General features: G+C 41.2%; 1 protein-coding gene across 1 annotated transcript; it reads left to right on the top strand.

Annotated features, from left to right (window-relative positions):
• The first annotated feature begins 400 nt into the window (after positions 1-400).
• LOC125793104 (uncharacterized) lies at positions 401-17,826 on the top strand. Its single transcript, XM_049473367.1, has 3 exons — positions 401-509; positions 2,924-3,708; positions 17,800-17,826. The coding sequence occupies exons 1-3, from the start codon at positions 422-424 to the stop codon at positions 17,824-17,826; spliced, it is 900 nt and encodes a 299-aa protein (XP_049329324.1). The 5' UTR covers positions 401-421.
• Positions 17,827-18,954: the final 1,128 nt, after the last annotated feature.

The raw sequence follows: 18,954 nt of genomic DNA on the forward strand, positions 1-18,954 counted from the left end.
GAAAGAAAGCGACGATTTCAAGCTGGATTATGCTTCTATTGTGGCGGAGCAGATCATGTGTTGCGAGATTGTCAGCTTTGCCCCTCCCGAGTTCAACGCCAAGACACTTCAGGCTCGTCCTACGGTGGGCTCTCCCATGGTTATCATGGCAACCCGGACCGTCCATATGAGCCATCTGCTACTAACTCGGGAAAGCGTGTGGAGAGGATTCCACACGCTAAAGGGGTAAGCCGACTTAGTCCTGATATGTTTTCAAGATCTTTTATTATTTCTGTTGTTCTGTTCTGCCAGTCTTCTTCATTTGTGTTTCCAGCCCTGATTGATTCCGGTGCCGAGGGGAACTTTATACACGAGCAGCTGACCAGACAACTCCAGATTCCGTTCGAACAATTGAAAAATCCTATGAGACTGTCTGCGGTGGATGGGACCCCAGTTGGCCGAGGAGCTGTTTCCCACACCACCACACCTGTCAAGCTCAACGTCAGCGCTCTGCACTCAGAAGAGATCAGGTTTTTTGTGATGAAGGACACTAATTATCAAATTATATTAGGACTTCCATGGTTGAAAAAACATAATCCTCTGATTTCTTGGTCTAACTGTGAAATTATTTCTTGGTCTCCATACTGTCATGATCACTGCATTACTGTTCCTAAATTAATGATCCAATCTACTACTGTAGAGAGTCCTGGCCTGGAGTCACTTGCACATATTCCTCCTGATTACTCTGATCTGAATGAAGTTTTTAGCAAGTCACGTGCTACTCAACTACCCCCACATCGCTCCTATGACTGTGCTATAGAGCTTATAGACAATCAGATACCTCCCAAGTCACGTATATATCCTTTAACTCAAACTGAGGAACGTGCTATGGAGGAGTATGTGCAGGAGGCTCTATCTCAGGGGTTCATTCGTCATTCCACTTCTCCGGTAGCCGCATCCTTTTTCTTTGTCAAAAAAAAAGATGGAGGTCTGCGCCCATGTATCGACTATCGACAACTAAATGCAGTTACCAAAACTTATCCCTATCCTCTCCCTTTGGTACCTGTAGCGCTTGAACAACTACGCGGAGCTTCCATCTTCACTAAATTAGATCTCCGCAGTGCTTATAACTTGGTGAGAATTAGAGAGGGTGATGAGTGGAAGACTGCCTTTTTCACCACTAGGGGGCACTATGAATACTTAGTTATGCCGTTTGGTCTCAAGAACGCCCCGTCCGTATTCCAATCTTTCATAAACGATGTACTCCGTGACATGCTAGGAAAATTTGTCATAGCTTTTATAGACGACATTCTAATTTATTCATCTGACTTGACTACACACATTTCCCATGTTCGTGCTGTATTGACCCGTCTTCTCCAAAACCAGCTTTTCGTTAAAGCGGAGAAATGTGAATTTAATCTGTCTACCATTTCCTTTTTGGGTTATGTTATTAGTGCCAGAGGCATTACTATGGATGATAGGAAGATTCAGGCTGTAGTTAACTGGCCAACCCCTACATCAGTAAAGGAACTACAAAGATTTCTTGGTTTCGCAAACTTTTATAGAAGATTTATTCGTAATTATAGTTCTGTAGCTGCTCCACTGACCAATCTATTGAAACGGAATGCTAGAAAGTTGATCTGGTCTGAAGAAGCATCAAACGCTTTCTCTTCTCTCAAAGGGGTGTTTACTTCAGCTCCCTTGTTAAAACATCCAGATCCTAAAGAGCCCTTTGTTGTTGAGGTAGATGCATCCAGTGTTGGAGTAGGTGCTGTCCTCTCCCAAAATATTGGCTCTCCCAGTAAGATGCACCCTGTTGCCTACTTCTCCCACAAACTCTCCCCAGCTGAACGGAACTATGGTATTGGTGATCGTGAACTATTGGCCATTAAATTAGCTTTAGAAGAATGGAGACACTGGTTAGAGGGAGCACTACATCCTTTCGTGGTAATAACTGATCACAGAAATTTAGAATTCTTGAGATCTATGAAAAGCATGAATTCACGTCAAGCACGTTGGTCTGTCTTCTTTGCTCGTTTCAATTTTGTAATCACTTATCGACCTGGCTCCAGAAACACCAAGGCAGATGCCCTCTCACGAATTTATGAGGAAGATAATGTAGAAACCTCAGAACCCTCTACAATTCTAAAACCAGGTATAGTTCTAGCTCCTATCAGATGGGATATCTCGGAGGAGATCAATCTAATTAACTCTACATCCCCTCCTCCTTTGCAGTGCCCCCCAGACAAATCTTATGTACCAGACCAGTGCAGAGATAGACTCATTACTTGGGCTCACACTTCTCCTACTTCAGGACATCCTGGCGAGACCCGCACTTTTCAATTATTAGAGAGTCGTTTCTGGTGGGAAAATATGCGATCTGACATCCATAATTTTGTATCCTCCTGTACTGTGTGTGCTCAGAGTAAAACTCCCCGTACTCTACCTGCCGGTAAATTAGTACCTCTGCCTGTTCCTGCTCGGCCTTGGTCTCACTTAGCTGTCGATTTTGTTTCTGATCTTCCTGAATCTATGGGTCAAACAGTTATCATGACAGTTATAGACCGTTTCTCTCGCGGAGTTAGGTTCATTCCTTTTAGTAAAATGCCTACGGCCCTAGAAACTGCTGAAGCCATTTTTATTCATGTTTTTCGTGTTTTTGGTATCCCCGAAGATATTGTCTCTGATCGTGGTCCCCAATTTATTTCTCAAGTTTGGTCTGCCTTTATGAGTAGTTTGGGTATATCTGTTAGTTTATCTTCTGGCTATCACCCTCAAAGCAATGGACAATGTGAGAGAATGAATCAGGAGCTAGGAAAGTTTTTGAGAATCTATTGTTCTAACAACGTCCATGATTGGGCCAAATTTCTCCCTTGGGCGGAACTAGCTCAGAACTCACTGATCAGTTCCACTACTAAAATGACACCTTTTCAATGCTTTTTAGGATATCAACCACCCATCATGCCCTGGTCAGCCGAACCCTCTAATATTCCTGCGGTAGACGATTGGATGCGTCGGAGCGAGGAAGTGTGGGAGGAGACTCACAGACGCATTGAGGCTGTTTTACAACGGCAGAAACAACAGGCTGATCGCCTACGCCGTGAGACCCCCCTTTACTCTCCTGGTGATCGGGTTTGGCTATCTACAAGGGATTTCCGGCAACCAGATGCTAATAAGAAACTTTCAGTTAAGTATATTGGTCCTTTCAAAGTCATTAAGAGAATTAATGAAGTTACCTACCGTCTCGATCTACCCTCTCACTACCGTGTATGCCCTTCTTTTCATGTGTCTTTATTAAAGCCGGTTATCCCTGGTCCGTTGGATGAGACATCGCTCGGGGCGTCTCCTCCTCCTCCGGTGGCTATGGACGGTGGCCCGGTTTATGCGGTAGAACGACTTTTGGACTCCAGGAGGAGAAGGGGAGCCCTGGAGTATCTGGTGGACTGGAAGGGCTACGGACCTGAGGAGAGAAGTTGGGTTCCGGCAACTGATGTCCTGGATCCTTTAATGGTGGATGACTTTCACCGGTCTCATCCATACCGCCCTGCACCACGCCCTAGAGGTCGCCCTAGGAGAAGGTCTCCAGGTCCAAGAAGGGGTAGACGCGGTGGTTCTGTCTCTGTCCGGTCCCTCAGTTCGGTCCGCAGTCCCAGGAGGGGTCGTCCCAGGTCCAGGGCTTCCATCCATTCCGTTCCCGTTTCTGGGCCACCTGTTCAGGACTCCGCTGAGGTTGGGGGGGCTGTCTCCTTGTGTCGTCCTCATCCTTCGGATTATTCGGACTCTTTGGAGGGGGGTACTGTCACGCGGCCGTGTTCTCCTTCCACGCTACCTGACTCCATTTCCCAAGATCCCATGAACAATAACGTCAACAACACACGCTCACCTTCACCCAATCATGTTACGCTCCGACGCTCAGACTCACCTGTGTTCTGAGTTAGTTCCGGTTCATTCCCCTCTAGCTTCCTGTATTTAAGGCGGCCGTTTGTAAACAAACTCCGCGAGGTATTGTTAACTCATGTTACATACTAAGCGTTTTCCTGTGTATTGTTTTTGCCTTCTCGTTACGACCCTGTTTTCGGATTATCGGTTTATGTCTTTTGTTTTGCCCTTTCTGGATTTGATGTATGGTTGGACTGTTTCTCGGTTACGAACTCGGACTGTATTTTTGACTACGTCTTCTGTCATCGGTGAGATCTTTGTTTGCCTGGCTATTCTGTTAGCAGTATCTGTTAGCTTTACTGCTAATAAACCTGTTTGTATTTTTAACTCGGCTCGCGTCACTCCTCACTACCTGGCGTTTCACAATCCTATACAAATGTACTCGGATAACACGTTTTTTTAAACTAATTAAGCATCAAGTGTAACTATTACTAGCCTAATATGCGTAAATAAATGAGTTTTTACCGTCCGCTGGAGAGGCTAAGCAATAGCAGCTTCTCCTCCTTGTTTGCAACGTTATGAATGCCTGAGAGGTGTTTAGGCAAGTTGCTATACACCACATGGCACAAAGGGCACAACTGTTGTCTCATTTCTGCCACAAAACATAAGCAACATCAAAACAATCACTTTAGGTTAAGACAAATCCGTTTTTATTCTAATTTATCACTAAAATCTGAAGAGCTCTAATGTAACGCTACTTACTTGGTCAAACTCCGACGACTCCACTGACTGACGAATACGCTTACTCACTGTAACAAAGAGGACTCCACTGACGCATGCGCTCTTCGGGTGTCGCATTGCGGAAAAAAGGGGCGGTGCCCCGTTAGCGATGACGTGGCGCTATGTTCACTAAAGGGTGGATGTTCACTTAACTGTATTTTGATCAGTTTTGAAGAAATGACAAGTCAAATAACATCCATTCTTAATGTAGGTTATTTTAGGCAACTATACTGTTCAAACTACACACTTGGTGGTGTTAAAAATGTTTGTTTTGTAGTGGATTAACCAGAGGATTTCTTCATTGCTTGGACACAAACACACACTACCCCCACTTTACGGCCTATAAGGAAACTTCGAACCCAGAACACTCTAAAAAAACCTTGGAGTAATCTTTTTTTCAAACAACCTTAAATTTCAAAATGACATTTACTGACTATTTCTTCACTCAGCCTCGCTCAAGAGCCCTAAATGCGAGTTTAGGGTCAAATTCTGTTTACATTCCTCCAAGTCATAAACCTCGGAGTTAATGTAAACATTTGGAACATTTGCAACACCATCACTAGGACGGGACTGCGGACTTAAGAGAGTGTCAAAACTTAATTAATGCCTTGGAAATTGTTAATTCACCAAATGTTGTACCAATTTAGGGGTTTGTGCCTAGTTATTTCTGCAATCACTTAGAAATAAGATTAATGAAATTAAGAGAAATGTTCTAAGCTTGGGATTCCATTTTCAACATTGCAGGCTCAAATTCTGTGGGGTGCAGAAAGAACTCCTTCCCCCACCGTCGTAAATTCAGACAGGCAAGGACCAGCCGCTTATCTAAACACAGCAGAGGGGGGAGAAATTTCTCACTAAGAAGATTTTGCTGAAAATACATATAAATTGACTATATAAAAAGGTGTTTTATAGAATGTTTACTAAATAATGGTATATGTGTCTGGTATATGGTATATGTGTTTGGATGTGTCCTGATTGAATTCTCCTACACATTCAAGTCTGAATCAACAAGGTTTAACTAGCATTTGATAATTTAGCTTTATTTGGTTATCAGTGGTTTAACCATGTATTTTCTTTTAAGTGATTTAATTGGGTTTAAATAATATCATGACTCTTGATCTCTTTCTGACAGAGTACCATCCATCATTGTATTTCTAAGATTATCTTGAGTATTACAAAACTGTTTGTGGGCAATATATATATATTACATTTATTGTGATTCAATTGTAAGATTGTGTTTCCTGAATTTATCATCACAAACTGATATGCTGAAAAATGTATTTTGATCCACTGTTTAGTTGAGTTTTCTTTTGGTTGGGTCTATTAGAAAAATAGACCACTAGCTGATGCATGCTGACCATGTGAGGGGGGGTTTATGGCCCTTTGTGAATAAGATCATCTTCCCCACCAAAGTTTGAAATTGCTCCTAGACCAATCAAAACACCGACACTTGGGCCACAGGGCCAATCATAGCTCAGGGGCCAAACAGGCCACAGAGACTAATAGTTAAACTGGGCAGACACAGTTCAGTTTCCAGTTTAGAGTTTCCAGTTGAGTTTTGGTAGTTCAGGTCAGAGCAGTTGGAGGAGAAGCAGTTAGAGAAGGAGTGGGAGAAGGAGTTGGAGAAGATGAGTTGAGGAAAACAGTTAGAGGAGAGAGGTTAGGGAGCCCAGAGATGGAGAAAGGATAGACTGTTAGTTTAGTCATCTTAAGTTAGTTTTCTTAGACTAGTGCATTTAATCTTCAAGTATATTAATATTAGCTATCCTAGTTAAAATATCTAAGGTTATTTTACAATCTACGAAGCCAAGCATTATTCCATCTAAGTTTAGCTAAAGTACAGCTGAAAAGGAGATCCGCCAGATCCAACCCAGAAACCTGCGGTCCGGAGGCCACCAGCAAGCCAGCTGAGAGTGGGGATTTACCCTGTGGGTTCTAATGGGGCTCCGTGCTGACACAGGAAGTCAACCCACCCTGCAGACAGGCTCACGTGATCCTTTTTCGGGGTGAAGCATCAGACGACCAACCCAGACGGACGTCACCAAGGCCCACTTCGACACCTCAGAGTAAGGCAGAGCTGGGTTTAATCTTTCGGCAGATGGTGTTCTGTTGGTCATGGTCTGGGTCGGGTCTTTAATAGAGCGTCTTTAGTATAGATGACTCATTTTGAGTGGCTTGGTTGGAAATAAGAATTGGTTTCGTAGACTTAAAATGCCTTAGACCCTTATTTAGAAATACTCACTTAATAGTTATATTAATCTTTATTCCTTTCATATCAGCATTATAACGTGTTTGTTCTTTTATTTCTCATTTATCATTCTACACTATGATTTGATAGCTAATGGCTACATTTATGACTTTTTAATGAATTATTTACTCCTATCTGTGTGATTTAATAAATACTTTTATTTTACAAAACCTGTCATTTCAGTGTGTTTTTCTGGATAACTTGGTTATGAAAATTTCTGTCACCTGTAGAAACCACACCCTGAGATGTCTTGTGTTATTAATTAATTTGATTAATTAATTAATTAATTAATTAATCTAATTAAATTAATTTAATAACTGGCGCCCAATAAAAAAATATTTCAACATCTCAATTAGCACCAGGTATTAAACCACTGAGCCGCTACATAATTTGGCGCGCCAACGTGGGGCAGGATTATTATTGGCTCTCCGCCGCGAGACCAGAATATACACATTTCATAACCAGTTCCAGAAAATAGCGCTGTAAGTTGCAGAATAAAGTGTATTTTGTTTTTATTGCTAAATGCGTTAGCTGCTGGCTAGCTGGCCTAGCTGGAGTTAACTGCATAAACCTAGCGTGTTAGAAACACACGCACATGTTCTACACGTGTTTTTGTTTACAATTCAGGACTGCCAGTCCCCCGCTGTGTGTGCGCGTCGCGCGCACGGTCCCCTGTGTGTCTGTATAACGTGTACAGTTGTGTGTGTGGTATGCGAGCGCTCTTGAAAACATTACGCTTATTTGTAAAATAAGCTTGGTTGACACACCGCCGTGTGTGGGTAACCTTAAACCCGGGTGTATATACGTGTATATACGTGTGTACTTACATAAGTTCGAACTGTTTCCGGTAAAATAGACATATTTTGCCAGTGTTGATCTGATAAGGCCTTCGCGCAGGTCTGAGTCGCGGATCTCCGGCTCATTGACTCCGCGCTCCAGTTAAAACTGCCGTTTTTTGCGCGAAATCCGTAAAATCCTGCAGTACTGGACACTTCCACGTGCGTAAAAGAGTAGCTAACTTTTACGTAACACCACCCTGAGTGGCAGGAAGTTTATTGTGTGCGTGATTAAACTAACCACGCCAGGATGTAAATCCTCTTTGCTCATCTTGTGAAGTCAGTGTGTTGCTGCTGTGTTAAACTGTCGGACAGCCGTGTCCTTCTCCTCTGCTATTCACAGTCGACTGAGTCAGTCAAATCTGCTGACCAGGTCCCAGACCCAAGGGGCGGTCCTTAACGTGGCATCATCAGTGGGCGTGACCACTCCCACCAGTCGGCCTCTGCCACCATCTGGTGGACAGCCTGACTATTTACACTCAAACTCAAAGGGTGTTTTACTACCCCTCACCACTAGGGGGGGTACACTGCCACATCGCCATCTGGTGTTTGATTTGGGTAACTGCATACAGTGCAGAAGGTGCATCTCATTTGTTTGACCACCAGAGGGAGCCACTTAGCCACATAGCTGTGTCGCCACCTGGTGTTGTACTTGTGTAATTGCTATCATCCTGTAGAGTGCATTTAGAGTTTCTGTCGCCAGAGGGTGCCAATTTCAAACAAACTTTTTGTTAAGTTAATAAAGGGAATTTGCATTGTGGTTGGGTTAAATGGTTTGTAAATAAGTAAACAAATAACTGCATTCATTTAATCGTTTATATTAAATAGTTAAATTTAAGTTTCAGGTCTGCTCTCTCAAACATTACTCTTTATGTTACATTGAACCAAGCTAAATAGCTATCTCCATTGAGTAACTAATCACAACATAAAATAATTAACTGGTCATTTTAATCAATTTGATTAAGTAAAGTTAATTAAATTTTTGTTAATTAATTATTTTCAATTTAATTCAACCATCTTCAAATAAATTAAGATTAATTATTGATCGATTAAGATCAATTATTAATAACTAATTGAAATTAATTAATTAATTAACCATTAAAAAAAAAAAATAAATAAATAACTTATCCAGTTATCAGTTACTCAACCATATACCCAGCACACCTGTGCTTAATACATAGTTAAATTCTCCCATCCTGTACATAGTTAATAACTATACCCATATTTAGACCTGCTGCATATAGTGGCCTACAGTTATTAAACTGTTCACTAGCACCACTGACAACAAATCTAACTATTCTTTTAAAATTAATCTACTAATTGTAACCTTAGGTCACCCCCTTTTAACAGATTTTCTTCTTATAAAAGGCACAATGCTAATTAACTCGAACATAAAATAAACTTGTTTGTCATCAAAATTGTTTGATTCCACGTGCTTTACGTAAATCAAAATGTGTGTCACTGAAAAAGCTCTTTTAGAGCTTACAGCTGGTTTACCCCCAGGACTTACCGTCCCAGTCCAACAAACGGACAGTGGGGGTCTCCATGCACTAATTGCCAAAAGCCTCAATGAGTGTGTATCTAAAATCCTTGAGGGCAAGCAACAAGTGGATCCGATTTCCCTAATACTGTGGAAACAACTGCTGTTGTCACAGGATCAACTTGCTGCTTCCTCCAAAACCATTCAAAATCTCCAAGCAGAGATTGTGACTTTAAATGATAGAGTTGCAGACCTAGAGAACAAAACTGTACAGTCTGAAATGAACCAAAGAGACCTCAAAACCGAAGTGCAGCTGCTTCAAAAGGAAGCCAACATAGCTACCCAACTTGCAGCTCAGTCACAGGAAAAACTAAAACATGCTATTGCAAGACAGGTTGAGCTACAAACTGAATTAGCACATGCTAACAATGCAGTCAAATTAACTCGAGACCAAACAGAGTTAACATTTGAGCTGATGATGGAGGGAGACTCCCCCATCAATCCAGCTGGTAAATCAGGAACCCCTGGGGTTCCGGATCTTAAGCAACAACCCTCCACAAATACATTCCCTCTAGTCTCCCTTAAAGGTGCTGAAGCGCCAGTAGAACCAAGGTTCACTCAGCGTTCTCAGCCACATGGGACCTCTGTGCAACCTCAAGCACCCTCTGATAGAGATTTGGACAAAATTGCGCGTAACATCCCACGCTTTGAACCAGAACCGGACGGTTCTAATGATGTCCACCAGTATCTTCGCGACATTGACTTCTTCTTACGCCGTTTCCCCAAGGCCACGGTAGATGATAAAATCTACCTCATTAAGGTGTCCTCTAGTCGGGAAGTTGGACGTCTCATTGAGCGCCAACCACCCCAGGTTAAGAGAGACTATCCTGCTCTATGTAAGGCTTTGGAGGATGAGTTCTCCAACCACCTTGCTCAAACCGGCCTTGCTGCAGCTCTTGCAATAAAGCAGAGTCGCCAGGAAACACCCCTACAGTACTATCACCGCCTCAGGCACGCTTATTTCGGCTATAGAAATGAGCCTGGAATGGAGGAAGAGGAAGTTTTCAAAACATTGTTCGTGAGAAACCTCCATCCCTCCACCAGTCACTCTTTTGGAGTCGCAGCCTGCCCTCGTACGCTAACAAGCCGGCAGCTGCGTGATTTGGCTCTCAGAGGATTTGCTAAGTTCCAACAAAACATTAATAAAAAATCAGAGTCAAATGACGTCCTGATAATTAATGAGCAGTCCTCCTACGTCAAGCAAAAAGGGGCACACAAGGCTCCAATGCCACCTAAGAGTGTTCCACTCTTGGCGTCGCTCGTCCCTACATTGGGCCAAGCAAAGTGACCAAAAGCCCACCTATCGAAGGAAAGGTAGGATAAAACGCAGTTGGAATGGCAAACACTCACAGCACCATGCTCGAGCACAGAGCTCCAGCAAACTTCAATCTCCGCTCAGGAGAAAGAGCCCAAAGCACCACAAACGTTGGTGTCCACCTAAAGGGCACAAGGATGAGACATATCCAACTAACCTGAGCACTAAAGACGGCAGTCTGCTCAGACAATTTCGTAACGAAATACGCAAGCAGGACGATGCTGAATCTGAATTCTTGCCAATTGTCCATGCTCCAGATCAACCTGCTTGGGGGGGTGCGAAATCCATCCACTCCAATGCAGCCTTGGTTGTACAGCCAGACGCTGAAGACAACCACACTGAGGAAGCTCCTTCCCTCAGCCTGGAGGATCCAATACCTAAACAATTCTTGGGTTTCTTAACCGAGAAAGGTTCAACACCAAAATTCTACCTAGCCACCTGGCTGGAAAATGTGTTCGGGTATGAAGCTCTTTTGGACACGGGGTCAGACATTTCTTTAATGTCAAATTCACTTTTTGACCAGGTGAGGGCGACAGCCCGCCGAAACAACAAAGAGATACCTCTGAAAAAGTGTGCTCTTCACCTTCAACCATATTCGCACACTGGTATCACTCTGCATTCTGTAGCCCTGGTGCACGTTACCATCGGTCCAATGAGCCTCACCCATCCAATTCACATTTCTCCGTTGGAGAACGTCCCATTGCTCTTTGGCAAAGACCTCCTTGACCGGTTCAAACCATTGATTGACTTTCAGCATCGTAGAATCTGGGCACAGGTTTGCGAACCCCTGCCCTGTCCTAAGGCACAGGATAGAGTTCAATGCTATCATGTTGCTAGCAACATTGAGCCACACAAGCTCATTGAACCTTCAAATTCCACGGGAATCAATGAGAAGCTCACTGTCAGGGTTCTGAAACCACCATCCTCAGAATCCCCTACCATGATTCTAAAACAAAACACCTGTTCATGGGCATTGACTCCCTCTACGGCTGTAGATGAGTACAACCCAAAAGCTGGAAAGTCATTCACTCTTAACACAACGGTCAACGGTGAAATCTTTGTTCCATGGGCTGACAAGTCAGCTGTTCACAGAACACCTGCAGGTTCCTTGCCACGGACTAACTGTGATCCTCTGTTCGTGCACCAAAAGGATTGTTCTCTTCTTGTTCCTGCACCAGTGGTTCCAGACAAACACAGTCCCTTGGATTCTTATGAATGTAAAAACATTCCCACCATCTACACAGATGGATGTGCTTTTCGGAATGCTCAAATCAAATGGAAAGTTAACATGACAATTGGTGCATGTGGCAACACTTCTTTCAGAACACTGGCATTTCAACTTGATCCACTTGCCACTTACTGTGCGTCTTTCAGGATGCTCAAGGGCCTGTTTGTTTATGCCCCAGATACACACGCTTCATCTTCATTCGTGGTGCCTCAGCGCCATGGGGGGGAGAGCCTAGCCCAGGCCCTCGATCACCCATGGGTGGACCACAAAATGATGGGGGAAACACACCAAGCATTCCCACAATTGACATATCTGCCACTTGTTGGAAAAAGGCTAGTGTGTTTTCAGCCCCAATCTTCAGAAGATCTGTGTGGTATATGGCCAATTCCACAAATGGATTGGGTCGAAAGACTCATGAAATTTGTTCGAAGGAACAAACATCTCATCACTGTGGCAGGTGCATTTGCCAGATGGGGGGGACGTCCCCCAGACCCTATTGAAATGGCTCAGGCCACAACTTTTTCGCTGAACCACACTTTCTCAGGTGTTGGTATATCTCACCGTTCTAGCGGAGAACTGCGGAAACATTCAAAACTGGGAAAAAGCACGCTTGGATACCAACCATTGTGCTACACTGCTGACAAGCTACTGGTGAGGTCCCAGCACAGCACTGGCAAAACAATTCGCGAGCTCAGGTCTCATTGGTTTGGTCCTCATGCAGAGGCAGACAAACTGCCTCGCATCTGGAACCAGATCCCGCATCGTCACTGTTTTATTAAACCGATTCTCAAACAAGTTCACTGTAACCCAATCAAACTATGCAAAAGCCCCATGGGACAAGTCGGGACCAATAATGCCCTAGGTTAAATCATAATACTGGGCCAAATACTTAGACACACTGAGTGTTCATTGTCCACCATATTCTGACCTGACGCAATTGTTAAATTGAGAAAGTACCACACATTCACTGTCTGGAACTCACCTATCCAAGTAGCATAACTCACAACAAATTGGATATTTTGTTAAACCTAGTGTTTGAATCACCATTTCAAACCATTAGCATAGCAGTATAATAAATACGTGGAGAGGGGGGGTGCCAATTTTTTTTTGCTTTTCTTTCTCCTCTCTTCAGGTGCCCAAAACATATTTTGTTTCCCTTCTGACTACGTTTGCTCCGCTATATTGTTCTCAATTGTTGACTAAGTAGTGGCTAATTATTGAAGCATACCTTATGGGTAGGTTGTCTTGATAAAGTTATAAAGGAACAAATAGCTAGCAAACTATTTGTGACCCTTTCCTATGTTGTTGCCACACTATCACATTAAATTAACTATTTTATTCAGAACCAAAAGCCAATAGCTACAAAAAAAAAAACTGATAGATACCTCAAAAGAGAAATTGTATATCCATTAGACCAAAAACTCTGTCAGCCACCTTGTAGTAGATTGTCTTAAGAAAGCATGACCAACAAGACACCAATTGCATGAAAGATGTACCCTAACATGCTCTGTCTACAGAAATCCACGTTGACATCGACCGATGACCCAACGTCCAGTGGCCCATCGATCGATGGGGGGGGGAATGTAGTGGATTAAACAGAGGATTTCTTCATTGCTTGGACACACACACACACTACCCCCCATCTTATGGTCTAAAAGGAATGTTCTAACTTCACAATCACTCCCAGAACACTCTAGAAGCCTTGGAGTAATCTTTTTCAAACAACCTTAAATTTCAAAATGACATTTACTGACTATTTCTTCACTCAGCCTCGCTCAAGAGCCCTAAATGCGAGTTTAGGGTAAAATTCTGTTGACATTCCTCCAAGTCGTAAACCTCGGAGTTAATGTTAAACATTTGGAACACCAAATGAACACCATCACTAGGACGGGACGGCGGACTTAAGAGAGTGTCAAAACTTAATTAATGCCTTGGAAATTGTTAATTCACCAAATATTATACCAATTTAGGGGTTTGTGCCTAGTTATTTCTGCAATCACTTAGAAATAAGATTAATGAAATTAAGAGAAATGTTCTAAGCTTGGAAATTCCATTGACCGTTTGTAAGTGAGACTCTCTCTGTCCACCAACCTCCCCAACCGTCGTAAATTCCGACAGGCAAGGATCAAGCCTTATCTGAGCACTCAGCAGAGGGGAGAAATTTCTCACTAAGAAGATTTTGCTTAAAATACATATATATTGACTATATAAAAAAGGTGTTTTATAGAATGTTTACTAAATAATGGTATATGTGTCTGGTATATGGTATATGTGTTTGGATGTGTCCTGATTGAATTCTCCTACACATTCAAGTCTGAATCAACAAGGTTTAATTAGCATTTGATAATTTAGCTTTATTTGGTTATCAGTGGTTTAACCATGTATTATCTTTTAAGTGATTTAATTGGGTTTAAATAATAACATGACTCTTGATCTCTTTCTGACAGAGTACCATCCATCGTTGTATTTCTAAGATTATCTTGAGTATTACAAAACTGTTTGTGGGCAATATATATATATTACATTTATTGTGATTCAATTGTAAGATTGTTGTTTCCTGAATTTATCCTCACAAACTGGTATGCTGAAGAATGTATTTTGATCCACTGTTTAGTTGAGTTTTCTTTTGGTTGGGTCTATTAGAAAAATAGACCACTAGCTGAAGCATTGTGACCATGTGGGGGGTTTTATGGCCCTTTGTGAATAAGATCATCTTCCCTGCCAAAGTTTGAAATTGCTCCTAGACCAATCAAAACACAGACATTTGGGCCACAGGGCCAATCGTAGCTCAAGGGCCAAACAGGCCACAGAGACTAATAGTTAAACTGGGCAGTTTCCAGTTCAGTTTGCAGTGCAGTTCGGAGCAGTTGGAGGAGAAGCAGTTCAGTTCAGTTTGGAGTTGAGGAGAGGAGAAGAAGATGTAGTTGAGATGGGAAGGCAGATGGACTTGGAGTGAGAAGTTGGAGAAGAGAGTTTAGGGAGCCCAGAGATGGAGAAAGGATAGACTGTTAGTGTAGTCATCTTAGTTAGTTTTCTTAGACTAGTGCATTTAATCTTCTTCAAGTATAATACTATTAGCTATCCTAGTTAAAATATCTAAGGTTATTTTACAATCTACGAAGCCAAGCATTATTCCATCTAAGGTTAGCTAAAGTACAGCTGAAAAAGAGATCCGCCAGATCCAACCCAGAAACCTGCGGTCCGGAGGCCACCAGCAAGCCACCTGAGAGCGAAGGGATTTACCCTGTGGGTTATAATGGGGCTCCGTGCTGACACAGGAAGTCAAACCACCCTGCAGACAGGCTCACGTGATCCTTTCTCGGGGTGAAGCAGCAGACGACCAACACAGACGGACGTCACCGAGGCCCATTTCAACACCTCAGAGTAAGGCAGAGCTGGGTTTTAATCTTTCGGCAGATGGTGTTCTGTTGGTCATGGTTTGGGTCGGGTCTTTAATAGAGCGTCTTTAGTATAGATGACTCATTTTGAGTGTCTTGGGTGGAAATAAGAATTGGTTTCGTAGACTTAAAATGCCTCAGACCCTTATTTAGAAATACTCACTTAATAGTTCTATTAATCTTCATTCCTTTCATATCAGCATTATAACGTGTTTGTTGTTTTACTTCTCATTTATCATTCTACACTATGATTTGATATCTAATGGCTACATTTATGACTTTTTAATGAATTATTTACTCATATCTGTGTGATTTAATAAATACTTTTATTTTACAAAACCTGTCATTTCAGTGTGTTTTTCTGGATAACTTGGTTATGAAAATTTCTGTCACCTGTAGAAACCACACCCTGAGATGTCTTGTGTTATTAATTAATTTGATTAATTAATTTATTAATTAATCTAATTAAATTAATTTAATAACTGGCGCCCAATTAAAAATATTTCAACATCTCAATTAGCACCAGGTATTAAACCACTGAGCCCGCTACATTAAAAAACAACAAACAAAATCTTATAGTCAAGGAAAAGCACTGAAAGTACATATAACATTTTAGAATATTATATTATTTTAATTTAATCAGGAGTCTGAGTCTGAACATGAAGAAACTATCCAGGAGTGTCAAGAACCGATTGATTGTTCAACAGCGTGTCCTGATGTTTACGTGACTGAATGTAAACCCATGGTTGGTAGATAATGTTACAATACGTTGAGTACAGTCTTTTTAAAACTTTTGTATACAAGTACATTATAATTTAAGTATTTTGCAGATGGCAGTTCATTTTACTGTAAGTTTTGTATGAACAAGTAATTGTTTTTCTTAGGATACCTGTCCTGTTTGTGGAGTTCGGTTTCCACCGGATTTATTGTTTGCTCATGCCAGTTCATGTGGGGAAAGGTAATTGTTTTACATATGCTTTAAAACGTAAATACTCTTATGAAATGTTAGTAATGTCAAAAATGTCCTCTATTTTGTCAAAATGCTAATGTCTTCCCTTCAAGCTTTGACGAGGAGAGGCCATCTTCATCTGATAATGATGTGATCGGAGCAACAGCAATACCCCATCAACAGAATCCGGAGACGAGCAGTAACACCACAGATACAGGTTTTGCTACAGAGAATATGGGTAAGAGCTCATATCATAAATGTTATTTATACATTTTTTTTTACACTTTTTCTTTTGCTTCACAAATTAGATATGCTTAGAGTATAACAAACATTTTGCCAGCAGTAATGCTACATTAGACTATTAGCTATAAACTTTAAATATTACTTAAATTATATTTACTATGCAATGTTTTATTTTTTTTTTTTTTGTCTTTCTTTCACTGTTTTTACCACTACACCAGCCTGGAAAAATGGAGAAGACCCACAGGGTGCAGCCCTACTCTTTCGAAGACAAATTCTCCAACAGTATGAAAGATCCCATCCACTTACTGCTATCCTTGATCTTGGTGACAGTGTGCTGGATAGAGAAAGGTCAATTCTGACATTTTACAAGGCTCCAAAAGTGAACTGGGCAAGCACTCTCCACTGCATATTAAAAGGTAAACTATTTATGTTGTGTGTAATTGCTGTTATGACATAAATAACATTGTTTCAAACGATGTCTATATCATGATAATCATAAATGTGGTCATATTGTCCAGCACACACAAGCATTCAACGGTTTTAAATTATTTTTTGTGTGAGTGTATTCTGTTTTGTAAACTGTAACAGTGCATATTTCAATACTCCAAAGCTAGATGGTATGTTATTTTTTTGTCTGTCAACATTTTACAGATTCCAGCAGCATTTAGTCATTTAATATTCAACAATGTATCCATTTAGAATGATTTTGGTTATCTTTCTGAAGATATGATTGAAGTCAAGGTAACATTCATTTTAAGCCACAGTCATCTACAGTGCCATTCATTAAAATGTGCTGGTGAATCAGCAATAAAATAATACAATAATATAATGTTAATAAAATAAATTAAATGCGTTTTTTTCTGTCAGCCAACCAGACAAAGTTTTACAATTTGAATTATGCTTATATGTAGTTGTGTACATAAAACAAAAACAATCCATTTTCATTCTTGTACACAACAGTTCATTATAAAAAAATTTCTTATCAGGAAGCATGTGGATAGATTAGAGTATCTGTGGTGCTTCTATTAGAAGTACAAAACGTACTGCTTTCATACCAGTAAACACAGGCCAATAGCCACAGTAAAAATTACTGTTTTTTTTTTTTTGATGGAATCAGATCACACACAAAAAAAACATTTCATTTATATATGTTAAAACATGGATGTGATCCATTTCTAATCACTTGAAGATTTTTCAGATCACTAAACGCGCATGTCAGGTGTAAACAGGTCCTACACAGGTCTAATACTTGCGTTTTTACAAAAAATGTGTGGCCCTGTCTACTGGTTTAAGTTCTAGTGAGGGCAGCTGTAAGAACCTTTAAGGGTTCTCTGTAGCACCCCGCACCCCCATGTAAGGAATGTGTGTAAAAGCATTAACATATACTTACAATTTGATTTGCAGGGGACGCTGCCATTGGAGATGGTGTGAACCGACATTTTATAAGCTTGACCATGAATACCCTACAGCATGGCTTTCAATTGAATTATGGTATGTGATGCTTGTCTCCGTTCTTATTTAGGTGGCCATACTGTAATATGTGAGGATTACATGTAAACATTATGATGTGATGTGGTCCATACAGGAAACACAGATGTCATGCTTCTCTTTGAGGGGCAGCCAGATCACCTTGTGCCTTGCACATCACAAATTCTTCTAGATAGTGATCTTTTCCTTGTTGCTGGCCGAATGGTGGGGCACTCATTCCTGCATGGTGGCCCTGCCCTCGCTGGAATAAGCGAAGCAGTTGTTGATGTGCTGTTTGGGGCCTCTCCAGATATGACCACCATCACAGTTGAGGACTGTCCTGACCTTGAGCGTCGTCAAACTATTCAGCTGGTATTTTGAACATTATTCTTTTATATCAAATTGACTGATTGTTAGTAATGTAATGAATGGTACAGTGGATGCAGTTTTTATATTAACACAGTGTTTTTCTATGGTTTATACAGTCATGTGAAGAAGCAATGAAACTTTAATGCTTAATGAATACAGACCAATATGTTTCTTTAAGACAGAGAATGCTTTCTCTTGGCTAAATTTATTCATTATATCTGATACCAAGTTCCTCAGTTCCAAGTTATAACAGTGTTCTAATAATTAGTGCCTGGTCTCAAGCTATGTATGTGTATATATTCAAAATCAATTAGGTAAAGAATGACAAGTTAATGTTTTGACTATGTTGAAATCTGTTTTTATGGGTACCATTTAGCCACATGACTATATGATATGCATGTCTCACTATATTTAGTTAAAATAATTTGAGTATTCTTTTTAAAGTTGGATGGTAACAAAGACCTAAGTGAGGAAGAAAAAGATGCAGTCTGGAAATTAGCAGACATGTGGGATCTCCCAGGGGTGACATCTGACAACCGCAAATGGCTCTTCAGCCGTCTTCTTCAACATGCGGTAACAATCATTTATAGTTACTTCTCTGATGTTTAAATATTCATATGACAGTTCCGCAACATTTGGCCAAACCTAGCTAAGCTGAATTTTGTCCCCTCCCCTCTTTCAGGTCCTGGGAAGAACCGATAAACAGATTAAGCACTTCAGACG

Source organism: Astyanax mexicanus, unplaced genomic scaffold, assembly GCF_023375975.1.
Source record: "Astyanax mexicanus isolate ESR-SI-001 unplaced genomic scaffold, AstMex3_surface scaffold_37, whole genome shotgun sequence".
Classification (NCBI taxonomy): Eukaryota; Metazoa; Chordata; class Actinopteri; order Characiformes; family Acestrorhamphidae; genus Astyanax; species Astyanax mexicanus.

Excerpts from the sequence above, each read along its gene's own strand:
- LOC125793104 (XM_049473367.1), top strand. The coding sequence starts at position 422 with ATGGGACCCCAGTTGGCCGAGGAGCTGTTTCCCACACCACCACACCTG. Across the intron at positions 510-2,923 it reads CTGCACTCAGAAGAGATCAG|GATATCAACCACCCATCATG; the intron begins GTTTTTTGTGAT and ends AATGCTTTTTAG. Across the intron at positions 3,709-17,799 it reads CTGTTCAGGACTCCGCTGAG|GGGACGCTGCCATTGGAGAT; the intron begins GTTGGGGGGGCT and ends TTTGATTTGCAG.